Source organism: Anguilla rostrata, chromosome 16 (genome assembly GCF_018555375.3).
Source record: "Anguilla rostrata isolate EN2019 chromosome 16, ASM1855537v3, whole genome shotgun sequence".
Taxonomy (NCBI): domain Eukaryota; kingdom Metazoa; phylum Chordata; class Actinopteri; order Anguilliformes; family Anguillidae; genus Anguilla; species Anguilla rostrata.
In genome coordinates, this window is record NC_057948.1 from 23,491,207 (window position 1) to 23,508,968 (window position 17,762).

At 43.1% G+C, this 17,762-nt stretch overlaps 2 protein-coding genes across 5 annotated transcripts; one reads left to right on the forward strand and one right to left on the reverse strand.

Annotated features, from left to right (window-relative positions):
• Positions 1-888: 888 nt before the first annotated feature.
• Positions 889-7,634, forward strand: LOC135242265 (long-chain fatty acid transport protein 2-like). 2 transcript variants are annotated; one of them, XM_064313267.1, is made up of 10 exons: positions 892-2,136; positions 2,422-2,631; positions 2,855-3,013; positions 3,402-3,526; positions 4,119-4,313; positions 5,010-5,100; positions 5,475-5,673; positions 6,389-6,486; positions 6,837-6,967; positions 7,200-7,634. In XM_064313267.1, exons 1-10 carry the CDS (start codon positions 1,653-1,655, stop codon positions 7,374-7,376), a joined length of 1,869 nt encoding a protein of 622 aa, XP_064169337.1. In that variant the 5' UTR covers positions 892-1,652; the 3' UTR covers positions 7,377-7,634. The 2 variants fall into 2 exon arrangements, with proteins under 2 accessions (XP_064169338.1, XP_064169337.1); XM_064313268.1 differs by lacking the exon at positions 7,200-7,634 and having other exon boundaries at positions 889-2,136; positions 6,807-6,943.
• A 180-nt stretch (positions 7,635-7,814) lies between these two features.
• hdc (histidine decarboxylase) lies at positions 7,815-17,368 on the reverse strand. Of its 3 annotated transcripts, XM_064313264.1 has the most exons (12): positions 17,288-17,368; positions 15,714-15,886; positions 15,151-15,264; positions 13,841-13,963; positions 12,614-12,748; positions 12,055-12,198; positions 11,689-11,755; positions 11,173-11,335; positions 10,535-10,625; positions 9,905-10,003; positions 9,558-9,659; positions 7,815-9,216 (listed from the first exon to the last, which is right to left on the reverse strand). In XM_064313264.1, the coding sequence occupies exons 1-12, from the start codon at positions 17,313-17,315 to the stop codon at positions 8,560-8,562; spliced, it is 1,896 nt and encodes a 631-aa protein (XP_064169334.1). In that variant the 5' UTR covers positions 17,316-17,368; the 3' UTR covers positions 7,815-8,559. The 3 variants fall into 3 exon arrangements, with proteins under 3 accessions (XP_064169334.1, XP_064169336.1, XP_064169335.1); XM_064313266.1 differs by lacking the exons at positions 15,151-15,264; positions 15,714-15,886; positions 17,288-17,368 and adding an exon at positions 14,247-14,353; XM_064313265.1 differs by lacking the exons at positions 15,151-15,264; positions 15,714-15,886; positions 17,288-17,368 and adding an exon at positions 14,032-14,137.
• Between the last annotated feature and the right edge of the window lie 394 nt (positions 17,369-17,762).

Below are 17,762 nucleotides of genomic sequence, written 5' to 3' on the forward strand. Positions count from 1 at the left end.
TTTGTGAGCTCAATCGCAAACTGGATGCGATTGGATCGCAAATTCGCATGACGGATACCAACTTGGAGAAGTTGTCGGTTCGGCTCACTGAAATGGGCCACTAATTCGGATGATCGGAACAACGCTGAGAGAACCACAGGACTAAAGGTAGACGAAAAATGCAGAAGTCTGCCTGAACCCAAAACAATCCTTATCCTCATTGGCTCCCCCACATCGGCCTTGGAAGGTTGATATCTCTCCGCTCTCCTGGATTGTTATGCAGCCAGATGCTCGGCCCTACCCCCACCTCCCTGCTCCTATGGAACTTTGTCTCTGGATCAGGACTCTTCGAGGTCATCTCCACGGCAACGGCCGTGTCCTCGTCATCAGTATCAGACGGCAGAGACAATGTTGAGACTGTGGTGGAGATGAAGTCCATGGACTTACACACACACGCACATGAAGATAACACACACACCACCTCCTACTCAACGCCTTCTTGGCTCCCACCCCCCTCCCTCCCCGTTACAGTGCAGTCTGCTGAGGGTTGATGCGCTGCGCCTGAGCGGCTGCGCGCTCCCCCCAGTGTCTGTGCTGCGACACTTCCCTCCCGACACCCTACCCCCTACCACATGTGCAAGTCTTCGAGTTTTTGTTGTAATGTTTGTAATGTTTGTAATGTTTTTATGATGTTGCTATGTGCTGAGGTTTTTCTTCGTTTCAATGAAACGAGTGCCCTCTCGTTTCATTGAAAGGACTGTTTTTCTTCCTCCTCCTTCCTCCTGTTCTCTCATTTCTCATCTAATAAGTTGGCGCCGCAGATGGCTGCCTCGGTGTGTTGACCAAAGCAAATTCCTCGTATGTGTAAATGTACTTGGCAATAAATTCTGATTCTGATTCTTATCAGACCCCCAGAGGAAAACTGACTCTACTGCTCTGACAGGGAGTAAGCAAGTGCGATGAAGAGACAGTGCTCAGTTGCAAAACATCCTATTGGATCAGTATTATGTAAGCCATAGGTTCTCCATATTATAATGTAATCATGTTTTGTATTGTTGGAAAGGCAGTGTCATGGGGAACAAGCTTGTGTCTTTCGAGGTGGGGTGCTGACTAAAGTTCTTGATACCTAAGGGTCCGCACCCTGCCAGATACAAAGGTTAATCCGGTGTGGTATGCTCACAGACATAGTGCAGGCAGAATCGTTGATTAACTGTACAGTTTTGTTATGGTTGAGTGTTCATTTGATGACTTGGGTTTTGCTTTAATCTTTGGGTATAAAAGGGAAAAGTTGCAGTGGTTCGGGGAGACTCGTCAGGACGACCTCCTGAGCGCATTCATGTATAGCCATCAACGGACGGGGAAAACCGTTTCTCACCTGGCAAGTCAACTGAATTTCTCACTGGCCTCATGAGTCATATATGCCATGAGTACCGCATACCAATAGCTAACTGGTTCTGACTTGTAACTAAAAACATCGCTTATTGGAAATTGCCCCATTCATTTTCCCATTGACACATTTGCGGGAAAACAAGGGGAGTGGCTTGGTGACGTTTACACTTACAAGCTCTATACAGCCCCGGATTGGGCGCCCTCGAATAACCGTTACATAACCAAGCAACGCCTCTACAGAACATTACACCGTAGGAATCTTTGCACCCTCGCGGACTGACAGCATGCATACATTGCATATGTGTTCGGCCGCTTTGGCTGTTATTTTGCTTCTGTTGGGTTTATTGAAATATAGATTTCCGTACTTTGCGAAGGATGTTCTGTACATTTTTAGAGTCCTCAGGATTCGGGTGCGTATGGGAGAATTTCTAAAGAAAAAACCCTTCTACACAATTTTAGACTGTTTTTTAGGAGCGGCACAGAAACACCCCAACAAAACATTCATTGTTTTTGAGGGGAAAACGTTCTCTTACTCGGAAGCCGACAAACAGAGCAACAAAGTTGCCAGAAGTTTGTTGGAGCACGGGCGTTTGAAAGAGGGGGACACTGTCGCGCTTTTCCTGGGGAACGAACCATCTTACTTGTTGATCTGGCTCGGTTTGTCTAAGATAGGATGTGCTGCGGCATTGTTGAACTACAACGTCAGATCCAAGTCCTTTCTGCACTGCTTCTCCTGCTGCGCAGCAAACGTCCTTATTGTGGCTGCAGGTAGGGAGGCGTCCAATCGGTACGGTACCTTCACTATAGTTCTGGAATTAGTACAAACCTAGCTACAGCTGTACAGTTACATGTAGAACATTTTATTCACTACTGTGAACCTGCCCTAGTTTTTTTTACATGGATGCATAAGAGCAAAGTCTCCAAACCCTGTAAATGCAAATATTATTCTAGCATTTATTTAACACTAATTTTAATGTGTGTCATACAAATTATGGTTTACATGCATAACGACTCCTTGTATTAATATTACAGCATTATTTTTTTATTAATTAGAATTAAAAGATGCGGTTGAAGAAGTGCTGCCGACCCTGCGCGAGGAGAATGTCTCAGTCTTTCTCCTCGCCGATGAGTGTGACACTGAGGGTATGGAGAGTCTCGCCGACAAGATCGACCAGGCCTCGGATGAGCCGCTGTCACCGGCGCTGCGGTCTAACGTGACAGTGGGAAGCCCTGCGCTGTACATATACACCTCTGGCACAACGGGTAATGCAACATTATTTTTCTATTCAGAAAGCGCTTCGACTAATGTTCTCTTTCACTTTATATATAGCAAATACGTGCATATAAATTATTGGTTGGTATTGTTTGACAGCTCTAGCTCTAGCGTGAATATTGGCGCATTTGCTAATAGCGTTGGATGCTAAAACGCTGTTAACACTTCGCACGCCTGCTAATAAACGGTTATGCGCCTTACTGATTCCCCAAGGTCTCCCCAAGGCTGCAGTGATCAGTCAGCAAAGGCTGTGGGCCGCGTCCTTCGTCCAGGCCATCGCTGGTGTTACCGCCGATGACGTCGTCTACAACACTCTCCCTCTGTATCACATTGCAGGGTTTCTGATTGGGTGTACTGGTGCTATTGAAAGGGGTATGATGAAAGCCAATCGTCTTTTTAAAATCTTTCTAATACAGTTGAATTGTGGCTACTTTACAGAAATACTTATGCGTGAAGATAAATCATTAGAATGTCAAAATCCAGCTTTTAGACTGCTCTACAAATTTGATGTGAGACAATTGTGTACTTTGAAAAAACTCTGTATGTTTAAGGCACTCGATCCAATGGGGAATTGGGCTGTAAATCAAAAGTTTTATGTTTGGCTCCCAGCCGGGGCACTGCCATTGAACCTTTGAGCAAGGTACATAACCAAAATTGCACAGTTCACTCTGGATAGACACGTCTACCAAATGTTAAAATATAAAGTTCTGTTGTCTTCCGTTCAGGAAGAATGATTGGCAACTCTCTTTTGTCTCTGTAGGTGGGACAGTTGTTTTGCGGAGGAAGTTTTCTGCCTCTCAGTTTTGGGATGATGTCAGGAAGTACGATGTTACAGTGATACAGTACATAGGGGAAATCATGCGCTATCTCTGCAATACACCAAAGGTATTTTCACCTCCAGTCAGGGTCTTGAAGTACCATATGGGTAGTTGCAGGTGATCACTGGTGATAAGTTGTTCTTGCACTAAGGGGGCTGACCAAATTGACCAATCTATGTCAGTATACTTTGCTCAGTATTATTAATTTAATTGTTAGGTTATTTTGAAGCCTGTTTGAACTCATTTGTGAAATGCATTGGTGTAGTATAGCAGTCTGTCTGAACATTAGGCTGTGGCCTGTGTTGTGTAAGTGGTACGTATAACTAAAAATTATCTCAAAGATGGTACGAATAAATACTCAAGTTTTTCTACTTCTGCTGATAATAAACTGTTAACAGGTCTTGAGGGTAAATAAAGTCAGGAGTTTTGGAACAACAGAGTTGTGGTGTTTCTCCCTCTGTCTTGTGGTTGGATAGGGTTTATGCCCTCAGAAGAAATCAAACCAAGTCTTAATTGTTTGATGTAATAATCCAATGTTTAAAACGTTAGTAGAACTCAAGTGGTGCATTGAATGTCATCATTGTCCCTCGTTCTTTATTGGTTTATTAGTTATTTGCGATGATTCACTGAAACATTGGCATACTTTTTCACCCACTCAGAGAGACAATGACCGAGACCACAGAGTGAGACTTGCTATTGGTAATGGGGCCAGGGCAGATGTTTGGAAGGAATTCCTGAATCGATTCGGCGGCATCAGGGTGATGGAACTCTATGCGTCCACTGAAGGGAACATCAACTTCATTAACTACACTGGGAAGATCGGTGCCGTTGGATGTGTGAATTTTCTCCACAGGGTAGAATAATCAGTACTGTTCACAATTCACATTCACTTGCTTATTCTTCACTTGCTCTTTAGTTAATTTTCGCTGGTTGTTGAACATATGATATGCTTTTGGGCCTCCTCTTCCGTTAACTGATTACGCACAAAGGCTTGTATATAAAGACTTGTATAATGTTTATGGAACAAAAAGGCAATGCATATCTTGTCAGGTCATTAGAGTAACAACCAATGGTTGCCGTTAATACGTAGCTTAGAAGTAATAAATACATCAAACTAAAACATAAAGTGCTATATATGCAAGAGGGAGCTTCAGAATGTTGTGATTCAAATAAATCAGCATTTGGAATGTTCTTCACTGAACATTATAATGCTGATGTAAAAATATTTGCTGGTAATTGAAAGCAGTGGTGTTATAGAACACTGACATAGAATTTTGAAAAAAAAAAACTTAATCATCAAATGATTAAAAATCCATTATTAAATCACCATATCCCAAGGGGATTTTTTAAAATCACAGGAGGCAAAATGGGCTACTGCTTATGCTTAGTACCCTCATGGCCTTAATCAGGGCATAGCACAAACATTGTCGCTTTAACAGCTGAATTTATAAATCAGTAGGCATAACCAAAACACCTATTGCTAATTATCTAATTACCATCACATGCACATTAACATGGCTTAACATCTGATTGTATTTTGTGTGCTGCAGAAAGCATTCCCCTATGCACTGCTTAAATACGATATGCTGAGGGAGGAGCCAGTGAGAGACCACAGGGGGCTGTGCGTTGAAGTCGCCAAAGGTCAGTTTGTCCTCTTTTTGATGAACTCAGGTTCAGCTGCAGTACATGCAATTCCTCAATGCGAGAGGACACCGATTTCTTTTTCATTATTTAATTTTACTTTGTTTAACTTTTTTACCAAAATGACACTACTTTTTATGGCTGCCACAATCTACTGAAAATAAAGGTGGTTTTTGCGTGCGACACATTTTTGTTTATTTTTGCACTCAAACAATATGACAAGAATTGGAAACAAGATTCGATAAGAACCAGATTCAATAAGCAGAATATGATTCGTTATCGGAATCGATAAAATCTAAACGATACCCAACCCTAAGTGTGAGAAATGATGGCTTCATGTAATGAAAACCGCTGTGTGATTTGATTTATTTAAGGGGAGACGGGGCTCCTGGTGTCCAGGATAACAACGACAGCTGCCTTCCTGGGGTACGCGGGAAACCTGCAGCAGACGGAGAAGAAGAAGCTGCGGGACGTCTTTCAGAAAGGGGATCTGTACTTCAACAGCGGAGACCTGCTGAGGTTCGACCACCTTGGCTTCATCTACTTTCAGGATCGTGTCGGGGACACGTTCAGGTACGCCTGCCTCCAGAAATCCCGCCTCAAGGGTTTCAGCCTCTGCCTCACATCGCTAAGCTACTGGACTGACTTTAACAATATCACCCCTGGTACTGCAGAAAATAGCCTGTTTTAACAAGCGTTTTAGTCTTGTAATGTGACTTAAAATCTTATTTTTTCTCTCACATAGAAAATATTAGTTTGTTTGAAGTTACTTATTGTTTGAAAAGTGACTTTTTTACCCCATTGGCAAATCTTGAAATGAGTAAAACTGTCTCACCCCATTGGCAATCAGTTTTGCCAACAGTCAATTGTCTCTTCAGTTCTCTGCTCTGTGTTTTTCTTTACACTTCGGTTTCCTGAACAGAGGTTCAGTTTAACCATGTGCTCGCTGAGCAGTGTGTGACCACTAAGCTTATAAATATAACGTAACATAACATAATATAAGATCAAATAATGATGAGAACGGGCCATTCAGCCCAACAATGCTCACCATGTTGCTACCACTAAAGGGTACCGAGTGTGCACTGTATATGTAAAACTAGATAATATCTAGCACCATGTCAAGCCTGGTCTTGAAAATCCTCAGAGTTTCTGCCCCTACTACATAACCTGGCAAGCTATTCCACACAGTGACGTCTCTGTGTGTAGAAATACTTCCTGAAAAAATGTACTGAAATTTGCTGTGAAAATTCACTTCCTGTGAGCAGCTGGGTACTGTCGTGTCCTGCAGGTGGAAGGGGGAGAATGTGGCCACCACTGAAGTCTCGGATGTCCTTGTCACGGCCGACTGTATCCAGGAAGCCAACGTGTACGGCGTCAGTGTGCCAGGTAAGCCACTTCTGCTTATTACAGAGGACAGGGTCTTTGCCAGAGCTCCATGTGTGTTAATTGGTCTGGTCACTATCACTGTATCATCATTAGTGAAGATTTATATATTGCCAAAACCTTGCTTATTTATTACCCAGACTCAAGAGTAACATACAGACCCTTACGGGGCACAAGAGGAACACACAGCACAGTACAGTACAGTACAGCAATGGAACACAAATCACAATGTGTATGTACAGCATACTGGCTCATTAGTGATAGTATCAAAAAACATTTATTACTAATAACACTGAAGTGGTGTTCCCCTTTAATCTTGCCAGAAGGGGGCTAACGTGCATTTCTTCTCCAAGGGCATGAGGGCAGGATAGGAATGGCAGCTGTCACATTGAAAGAAGGAGCAGAGTTTGACCCAAACAGCGTTTTCAGCCAAGTCGTCAGCTACCTGCCTGCCTACGCTCGTCCACGCTTCATAAGGATCCAGGTAATGCTATTCTGGTTAGCCTGTCTTTTCCTGAAAGATGTTTTTATCTACATAATGTAAAAGTAACACAATTAACAGAGTGTGTGCTTCCTTATGAAGTATGTAGAATTATGAACACAACCCCTACCTCAGGGCCCAATTTAGGCAACAGGTTCATTTTTAATGGTTTCCAACAAATAATTAACTACTTGAATGAACCTTATTTTTTTTGTTTTTTTTCCTCCGATGTCAGGATTCCTTGGACGTGACTGGGACATTCAAGCAGATGAAAGTAAAGTTGGTGGAAGAGGGCTTCTGTCCATCTGCTGTCCCTGACCCGCTCTACTTTCTGGACGACAAGGAAAAAAGCTATGTGCCGATGACCCAGGAGATTTTCCATTCCATAGAGTCAGGCAGCATTAAGCTGTGAAAATGAGCTGGGTTTTGTGAGTAAGGATCAGGGTCCATCAAGTCCTGAGAATCTATATTCGATCAATATCTGTATCGTCTGTACATTGCTCTGGATAAGATTGTCTCCTAAGTCATTGTAATGTAATGTGATGTACATTTACCTGGAGATTTTTCTGCTGATCTTAGAGATGTAAGTGTCTGTTCAAGTTTCTAAAATTGTAAGTGAATTACCTGTCATAACCTGTTATTACCAAATTATAAAGGCATTTATGTGAAACAGATGTTTAGAAATGTTTGTTTTTACACCTAATGCAGTATTTCTCTGAAGTATTATGCATAATATGTTCAGCATAATATGTTCAGCTGTATATATACATACATATGTATAAGTAAATTAGTGTTTTGATGTGAATTAAATGACATGCAACCATTCAAAATGGACCTGCAAAATGGGGACATTTGAGACAGTTTTATGCTTGCTCTTATTTATTGATGAAAACATAAAAATATACATAGTACACTTAGTACACTTCTGTAAAACAGAAACTATGGAAAACCCTGAGAGAATTACATCCCCTGGTGTGGCCCTTCCCAAATCAGAGCAGGTCATAGTTCATTTTCGAACCTTAACCTTACCCTTATATTCAGCATTATATTTAAATAAAATGTATTCATCGAGATCAGAACTGGTACTGCAATCATTCACAACATATAGACAATATATACACATATTATTGCCATTTTCAGGAATACCACTTTTTTATTAACTACATTGCTTTGAAATATATTTATCAATACATTTTTCAAAAAGGTCAACATATTTACAATAAATGTCAGTGTATTCTATTTCAGTAAGGGTTTAACCTAATTTTGATCCTGATTAATGTTATGTTTTGTGGTCAAGTTTGTACATCCCCTCGCCCCCCAGAAATCTAAATGAATTCAGGCATTTGAGGGTAATGTATGTCATTTAAAAAAATGTCTAATTTGATGTATATGTTAGCGTGCTTTGCCCAGATGTAAAACTGATTATTTATTGAAGTGAACCCTCACTTAGGGATGGGGAAAAAGTTGTACTTGCATTTATTTGAAAGTCAAAAAGTTAAAGACCTGATACAAATGGACGCAGGCCTTCTCTGATGATGGAATCCAGGCCTTCGTCTGGAGCGGACCGTTTCCCAGGCGCGCGGCGGAGGGCGGGGCTAGCGCTGCAGGTTGAGGCAGGGCAGGGCGGCGTTCGCGCGGCTGCAGGTGAGCCAGGGCTTGTGGAAGAGCTGGATGCCGCAGGGCCCGGCGCACTGCTGCAGGGGCCCGCAGGGCATGAAGGTGGGCATGCTGTAGAACTTGGTCAGCTTCCTCAGCGCCTTCTTCTCCAGCAGCATCACGTTCTCCGGGATCCGGGACAGCAGGCCCTCCTTGGAGAGCAGCTTGAGGACGCGGGCGTGCTGCTGGTCCGTCAGCGGCTCGCCGGTGCAGCTCAGCGAGCGGCCGGACCTCTGACCGCAGCTGGCGTAGGGGCTGCCGACGTCGAAGACCTCGTCTGTCGCCCGCTCGGTCTCGGCTGGAGGCGGCGCGGGCGGGTGCTGCTCGCTAGGCCCCACCGTCACTGGGGCCTGCGTCTGGCGCCCGGCCTCGCCCGTGCGGCGGGCGGAGGCGTCCCCGGCGGCCTCCTGTGCGAGTACGGCGGCGGCCGTGTCGCGGATGATGGCCCAGTCCCTCAGGATGTCCTCCCGTGTGGTGAACTGCGACGTCACGGTGAAGCGGATGATGAGCTTGTTCTGGATGGAGGCCGGGATGACGTACATGGCGCCAGATTTGGTCAGTGCTTTCAGGAGCGCCTCGGTCTGGGCGTTTCCCCCCTGCACACATGGAAGACAGGTCCGTTCATTTTTTTAATGTTGGTGTTTCTTAAGACAAGTCTTTTGTTTCTTGATGTCCTTACTGTCCTTTTGTCACATTTATCAAATCTGTATAATGTCATATTATATCTTAATGAAATATGTTATTTCAAATATGTCACTTTAAATAAAAATTGATTGATTGATTCATTCATTCATTCATTTCTTATCACTTAAAACGTTCCTTCCCACAACAAGGCATAACCTTATCCCCATTTTGCTTCCAGGGACCCTGGCCCCTCTGTAACCCCTTGTGGCTTTGTGTTTCCTGACGCAAACATCAGGTTCGACTTCAGACCCACCTTCAGGCAGAACACCACCAGTCCCATGTTTCTCTTAGCGGGGATTTCAAAATTAGGATCACTTCGGACCAAAGACTCGAACAGCTTTGCCATCTCGATGCCCTGAAAGCACAAGAACCAGGGAGCCAAAAGTGAGAATGATGTGGAAAAAACGAGATATTGGGTGGGAGGGGGAGAGAGAGATGAAACAGTGGAAAGGGGCAGAGAGGTGGAACAGTGGAGGGGGAGAGAGAGAAGGGAGAATGGGAGAGAACTGGGGTTGAAGAGGAGGAGGGAGAGATAACAGGTGAGCAGTGCTGGGATGGCGGGGGGTTGGAGGAGAGGCAGTGGGGAGAGAGCTGTCTCACCTGTCTGATGTGCTCCTGCAGCTGCTTCAGACCGAAGGAACGCAGCACAAACCACAGCTTGAGGGAGCGGAAGCGTCTACTGAGAGGAATCTGCCAGTGCTGTGGAAAGAAAGAGTTAACAGGTAACAGCAGCGTTACAGATGTGTGTGTGTGTGTGTGTGTGTGTGTATCTGTGTGGGGGTGGGGGTGTATGCATCTGTGTGGGCGTGTGTCTGTGTGTGCATTTAGCTCAGGAGGTAAGACCGATTGTCTGGCAGTCGGAGGGTTGCCGGTTCAAACCCCGCCCTGGGCGTGTCGAAGTGTCCTTGAGCAAGACACCTAACCCCTAACTGCTCTGGCGAATGAGAGGCAACAATTGTAAAGCGCTTTGGATAAAAGCGCTATATAAATGCAGTCCATTTACCGTGGGTGTGTATGCATAATGCAGATTTGTGTGTGCCTATTGCTTATGCCCATGTATTGTGTTTGTTGGCGTGGGTGTGTGTATATGATTGTATATGATTGCATGTATTTGTGTATACTCTGTTTTGTGTGCTATTGCATGTATGTTTATGTGGTCTGTATATGTATATATCTGTGTATATGCAGCAAACAGTATTCTGTGTAAATCAGACTGCTGGTTCAGCATACCATGAAATCAGTGGCAATGCGGGAATTCTCGTGCCGGAGGTAGAGTGGGTTGACGCTAAGGGTCTGCTGGAGCTTGTATTTATCCCTGACCCTGAAGGAAAAAAAGTTTTATAGTCTCTTCACCACCAGCTGGCACACTGACCTTGAGAACTGCCATCAAGTAAGAAGTTGCCGATGGAAGACTGGTCTCCATGAAAGCCCATTATATTACTGCCATTTAGCAGACACTCTTCTCCAGAGTGCAAAGTGGCTAACCCAACTTTTTACATTTTTACATAGTATGCATTTATACAGCTGGATATATACTGATGCTGTTCAGGTACCTTGCTCTGGGGTACAACGGCAGTGTTCGACCAAGGAATCTAACCTGAATCTTTTGAATTACAAGTTATTATACTACACTGCCACTCCATGGACCCTTCCCTGCCAAGACCACTGTTATGACTAATGTAGGGGACAGATGGAATGACACAGGCTCAGAATTCAATTCAAATTCAGAAAAAAACAGAATAAATACAACTTTGCTCATAGAAAGGCGTAAGTATGAAAATCAAAGTGAAGTCATACAACAATAGTCATGCAGTAATTTGGAGAGAATGGACAGGGAGGGAGGCAAACAGAGAAGCCTCCTCTCTCACCAGAAGGCGGTGCAGTCGAAATGGACCATCATCCACTTCGAGGGGTTGAAGACGAAAGAGTCGGCAAATTCAACGCCGTTCAGGAAGCCCCGCTGCTCCGGACAGAGGAAGGCAGAACCAGCGTACGCCGCATCGATATGCAGCCACAGCCCTTCCTTGGCACCTGGATGCAGATAATGTGTGAGTGAGTGAGTGTGTACAGTGTGCGTGTATGTATACACACACACATATATATATATATATATATATACACACACACATATATATATAAACATACATATATATATACACATCCCTTAATCCATTTGCTTCCTAATAATACAACATTCATACATATTTCTGCGTATATATACTATCAATGAAATCCAGAATCCAAGTTGCCATAACTGAATTATTGATATAAAATTGATGCAAAGTTATAACTAAGCTTCCATTGATATGTTTGAAACAAACATTATATATGGTAATAGGATAAACATGAACACAGTGAAGTAAGCTAAGAGAGCTGAGACATACACAGGGGCCCCAGCTCGGACAGGCAGTCGAAGGCGCATACTCCCGTCGTTCCCAGAGTAGCACAGAGCTAAAACCACAGAGCGCAAAACAAAGAGTCTGGGTCATTCCACTCCACTTCCACTGGGGGAAGTAGCACACAGCCTGGCAGCGGTGATCACTCTTAGCCACAAAAAGCTGAAGATTTGAATCCCAGATGTGCTGCTATTGTCCCCCCTTGAGTGCAGGCAATTGACCTATATGTAATAAATGTCAGGTGCATGGAGTGCCCTTGGATAAGTGTGTTGGTTACATAAAGTCAGAAATAAATACATATTAAATGAAAATGTTCTAATGGCAGTTATTGGAGAAGTTTGAAATGTGGCGCACCAGGACTGGTATGAGGCCTTTCTTCCTGTCCTCTTCAATGGCACTTTGCAACGTTTCTCCCCGCAATGAGAACTGCTCGTCCGTTGGCAGGGAACGCATTTTAACCATGGTAATTAGACCTGCTTTTTCAACTGAAGAGTGAGCCTGTGAGACAATACAGAATGTTACTGGGGATCACTGACTTCTTGACCTCACTTACAGTGATTATTTAACACACTATCCCATGGAAGCATGTCTAAATCATGGTTTATTACATTCTGGATCTGTATAATGCATGCAGCTATCTATTTACAATATTAGTGTTTGATGATCACAATATTGGCAGGGATTCATAATGGTTTACTGATTGTGTAAAATATGTTAATTTATTAAATTATTAGTTATTTAATGTGTTAAATAACATAAACATAACATAATAGGCTGAATATGGGGAAATCTTTTTTAAATATAATTTGTCAAGGGTCCCCTGGAACTCCTGAAACAAACCCCCCAGGGAGCCCCGGACCCCAGATTGAGAAGCCTTTCTGTAATGTGCTGAAACAAAAATGCATCCTCCCACCTGGTCGGATGCATAGGCAATGAGTCTGGAGTTGAGTATGGAGTCATCTGCATCGTCCCCAGATTCCCGGAGTTCCAGGATTTTGGCTTTTCTGGCAGCCAGTAGGGCCAACAGAGTGCCCTCACTCACCGTGCTCTGAGAGAGGAGAGGACAGAATTATTTTTTTCTCATTCATTCATTCATTCATTCATTTGGAAGATTGTTTATTAGTCATCCAGCGAGCATCTGAAATCAACAGCAGCTCAGCAAACCTCAGGTACAAGTACCTTAACCAGACATTCCCACAGGTACAAGCACCTTAACCATACACTCTGCAGGTCCAAGCACCTTAACCACACACTCCACAGGTACAAGCACCTTAACCACACACTCCACAGGTACAAGCACCTTAACCATACACTTCACAGGTACAAGCACCATAACCATACACTCTGCAGGTACAAGCACCTTAACCATACACTCCGCAGGTACAAGCACCATAACCATACACTCTGCAGGTACAAGCAGCTTAACCATACACTCCCCAGGTACAAGCACTTTAACAATACATTCCCACAGGTATGAGAACCTTAACCATCCTATCTGAAGACACAATGCACCTTGACCATACATTCCGCAAGTACAAGCACCTTAACCATACACTCCGCAGGTACAAGCACCTTAACCATACACTCTGCAGGTACAAGCACCTTGACCATAAAATCCACAGGTATAAGCATCATAACCGAACATTCCTGCAGGTAAACGCACCTTAATCGTACACTCCCCAGGTACAAGCACCTTAACCATCCAATCTCAAGACACAATGCACCTTAACCATACACTTGACAAGTGCCATCAACCAAAGACAAATTGGTAGTTGAATCCTTTATAATCCTGCAGATGTGTTTACTAACACATTTACTACTAGCACAACCCTTAATCTGTTATGACTAACATAATTCCTTAACTACAACATCATCTTACACAACCCTCAACCCTCCATGACTAATACAATTCCTTAACCACAGCATTAATTCAAGTTGTATTCAAGATGGCACTTATCTTAAACCCCCACAAGAAATTGTAATTGTTTCTAAAGCCACATGGAAAAAGGGGCAGTTTGATTAATCATGAAAGTGGAATACCAAATCCCCCTCCACACACATACAAAGTGGATTCGCCTTATTTTCTTTTGGAGTCAACAGAGGTGGAAAGTCCAGGAGTCAGAAAGGAAAAGTCCTGTACCTGCAGGACACCTCCACCCCTGCTGTTGGGATGATGATGCAGGAAATGAGGGGGCAGCCCCATTGCCTTGGCCAGCCAATCCAGAACATTCATCTCTAGTTCAGTGCAGGCTGGACTGGAGGCCTACAGGGAAAAAAGTAAAAATCAACAATTTACATCATTTATCATTTACATCATCTCAAACACTCAACTATTTCTGTAAGAGCTGGGGGTAACAAAATGAACCCTCAACACAGGAGAGAGGGGCGTGGGTGTAATGAAGCTCATGTGGCGTTTCTCTGACTCTTGTCTATTTAAAAATGCTGTAGGCTAATCCAGTCAATGTTTTAACGATTTCAGTAAATTGCTTGTGTCAGCAGATACGATGCGCGAGATCAGTTTGGATTGTTCGTTTTAGTTTTGCCACCTGCTGCGCAGCCGGCGGGCACCTTGGAGGGAAGGTCAACCTCTTTGATTGCTTCAGGTGAAAATGGGGGAGTTGTACGTTTCTGGCGACATAGTAATTAAATACTGAGACTGACGGCGAAGGATATATGCGTATTTATCGAAGAATACATTCGGAAATATCTCAAGGATTAACCACGCAAAATATGTTTGTCGAAGATATTCTTCCCCGCAGCACGGAGAAGGCCACCGGTGTTACTGCTTCACTCTTTTATTGATTGAAGAAAACTACTGAACGCAACGAAGATCGTGGAGCTGGCCGCGAAGCATGCAATATGGGGATCAAGCCGAGACCGCTTTTCACCGACAGGCAGCAGGTACGTTCTATCTTTCGCGAGGTCCATCTAGCTGACAGTTTTCCTTTCATATGTCTGTGGCACTTGGAGTTCTTTTCTCTACACAATTTATACTAGGTTTGCAGTCCTACTTCTCCCACCCAGATTAGAATTATACTAGAGTTACAGATATAGGTAGTAATATACGAGCTCGGGATGTAGTGATATTGTAACGCTTGGCATTTCAATGTAATTAAAGTGGGTTGGTTCAAAAGCCTCTGGAGGGTACATTCCTGTGGAGGGTATATTCCGAATATTCTACGGGCTAATGTAATGTGAATATGTGGACTTGAATAATAATGGTAATACATTCCATAGCTCGGTAATATATTGCAATATCCTAAAGAGGAATGCTTTATATCCTTGCCAATGTAATTGTGAAGTACTGCGGCAAATTGATTATGTATTTTTCCAATTATATTTTCAAATTTATTCAATTTCTGTAAGGGGAAATAGAACTGTTTTATGTAAGAATATATTATCTCAAGCTACAGTTTCCACTGAAATGAAAGGTCTTTAAGGTGAATTTACCCAGGTGAATCCAATGCAGTTGATAGCATCAGCCAGCATGTCCCCAAGCAAGGACGGCCAGGAAGTCAGAGCAGGGAAGTAGGCATGCATGTGGGGACTCTGCCAATGCACCATCTGCAGCAGAATGAGATTATTATTATTGTTATTGTTGTTATTATTATTATTATTATTATTATTATTATTATTATCATCTAGATGTTTTCACACACTATCCTGAGCTTGTCTGCTGTATGTTCCACGAGACTTAGCACTCCACAGGGGGGTGCCAACAACCTGGATCAGGTCCCAACACCTTTCCCTAGACACTTAAAGCCAGTTTATGTTCTACAGGCAAGATCTCCTCCTTGTATAGTCAGAAGCATGCTAATAACTGCAGTTCTATAACTAGAATATCTCTGAACCACATCACTGCACACACGGCCACCCTGAAGCTCGGGTGACAGGCCAGGAATGCAAAACTGTATCTTTGTATTATTATTTTAAGGAAGCACATTTCATCCATTACATTTTTAGTGTAGGGATTAGGTAAGATTGAACTCTGGAGGGAGAGGGCAGAAACATACCCCCGGCATAATTATTTTCTCGATGTCATTAAAAATATTGTCCCAGTTTTCTGGTTCAATGGGCGCGTTGTCCGGGAGGAGTTTCCTCATGTATCCGGGCTGGACATCTGGGACGACCCGTCTGTCTCTGATTTTGGTCAGGTATTCTGTGATGTAATTGACAAGTTCCTTACCTGTAGAAGGTAGAAAACATCAATTAGGTTACCATTCACTAAACAGCAGAAAATTAGTTGCATGTACACAACAGATACAGTTGTCCAAGTAACTACATTCAGAACACCAGTGTTTCCCAGGCCATAACCTAAAATGCACACTGCAATAAAACAAATGTTTAGGCTGCTTTTGACAGCTCACTTCAGAGTCTTGCCTAGCAGTTTCAGCAAAACAGCCAAGCAAGTACAGCATCATCTGTATAGCTACCTGGTGTGACAGAATCAAGGCTGCACACACGGATAACTCAGTAATCCTGCCCTGTGATACAGGCCCCTGTACACCAGAGTTAGTGCAGTCATCCAGCTGAGTAAAACTCTCCCAAATCTGGAACATGGACTGCAGTAAAAAAGAGATGTTCCAGGTTTTACTGAGCAAAGTTATCTAGCTAACAAAAGAGTATGCATACGCGACCCTGGGGCAAATCATCTATCAAAATGGACAGACCTTTGCCTTTGTTAGATTTTGGTGTTTTTTTTTTAGTAATGTATCTTATTTAAAGTTTCAGAGTTATAATCTGTTGAAGTCCCCACACCCATACTGTTTCCGTCTGGGTGTTGAGTACCCTTTCAAATGCAAGCTCTCCGCCGAGACTTAGGTGCCATTGGAAAGCAACCCTGGGTGAATAGAAATGATGATATGCGAAGAGTCATTCAGCCTCTTTTCCACTGTAGTGCCAAACGGTTACCAGGGGCGCTCAACAGCATTCTTCACCTTCTTTATGTTACACAAAATTGATAGTTAACATTTTCAGTTTAGCAGTTGGCAAACATTAGCAAACTAATGTTTATGTGAGATGCAACCAAAAGACTATAGTGGCTAATTAACAGACCACATGCCCCCGGTTTACTAGCACAGGGTATTCTAAAAAAAAAAAAAAAAGACTAACACATTCAATTGAGTGCTAAGTGATAAGCTAGGAGCTTATCAGCATAACATATTTCGCTGCCACTTTCTTAATTGAATAAATATTGTACATATTAACACCAAACTGCTTAGCTAACTACGTGTTGATGTAAGATATTTGATGTAAAACAAGTGTCCTTTATCATTCATTTCAGCATTTCAGCTTCTGTAATCACAAATTGATATTGATTTATTTCACAATATTGAATATTCTGGCCAAAGTTTGTATGTGCACCTCAACTGTGATGTTGGTCAGAAACTGGTCTATAACCAAATTTGACCCGCTATCCCATTTTATATAATATTAATTTGCCCCTAAAACGGGCTCCAGGGAAACTCAACGCATTGTGTGCAAGTGTATTTCTCAGATAAATTGGAATACTATGCATTCTAAAAGACAGAAGGCTAAAGAAAAATTGTACAAGAAGCTAAGGTTCCCTTGCAGCGGCTGACTTTACCTCTGCGGTTGTATTCGTCTGCCTGCATCTTCAACAATAGGTTCTCTGCTCTCTGATGTCCTCTTGGGCTGTGTTCCTCTTCTCCTGCACTACTCAGGTGGTGGGTGTATTTATGGAGCCCTCCCAGCTGCTGACCACACCCCAGATTCGACGTCTGATTTCAGTGGGGGTAAATGATGTGAATAGGAAAGTCTGGCAGACCCTCCTATCTGTTATTCCATTACACGGGAAAGATATGCAGACAATAGGGTGAGTTTCAGTTTCAGTCTGTATGTGAGTGGATGAAATAGGGACACATTGTATTGTTCTCATCACCATCATGGGTTTTCAACCTCTGTTTGCATTTACAGTGTTTGCACAGTGTTTACATAGTGACCATCTAGGTTCACTGACACAAGTACTTATCTGTCATTTACAGTCATAACCCTCATGTAAATGTTAATATCAATCGACATTTCGTATTAGAACCCATGGT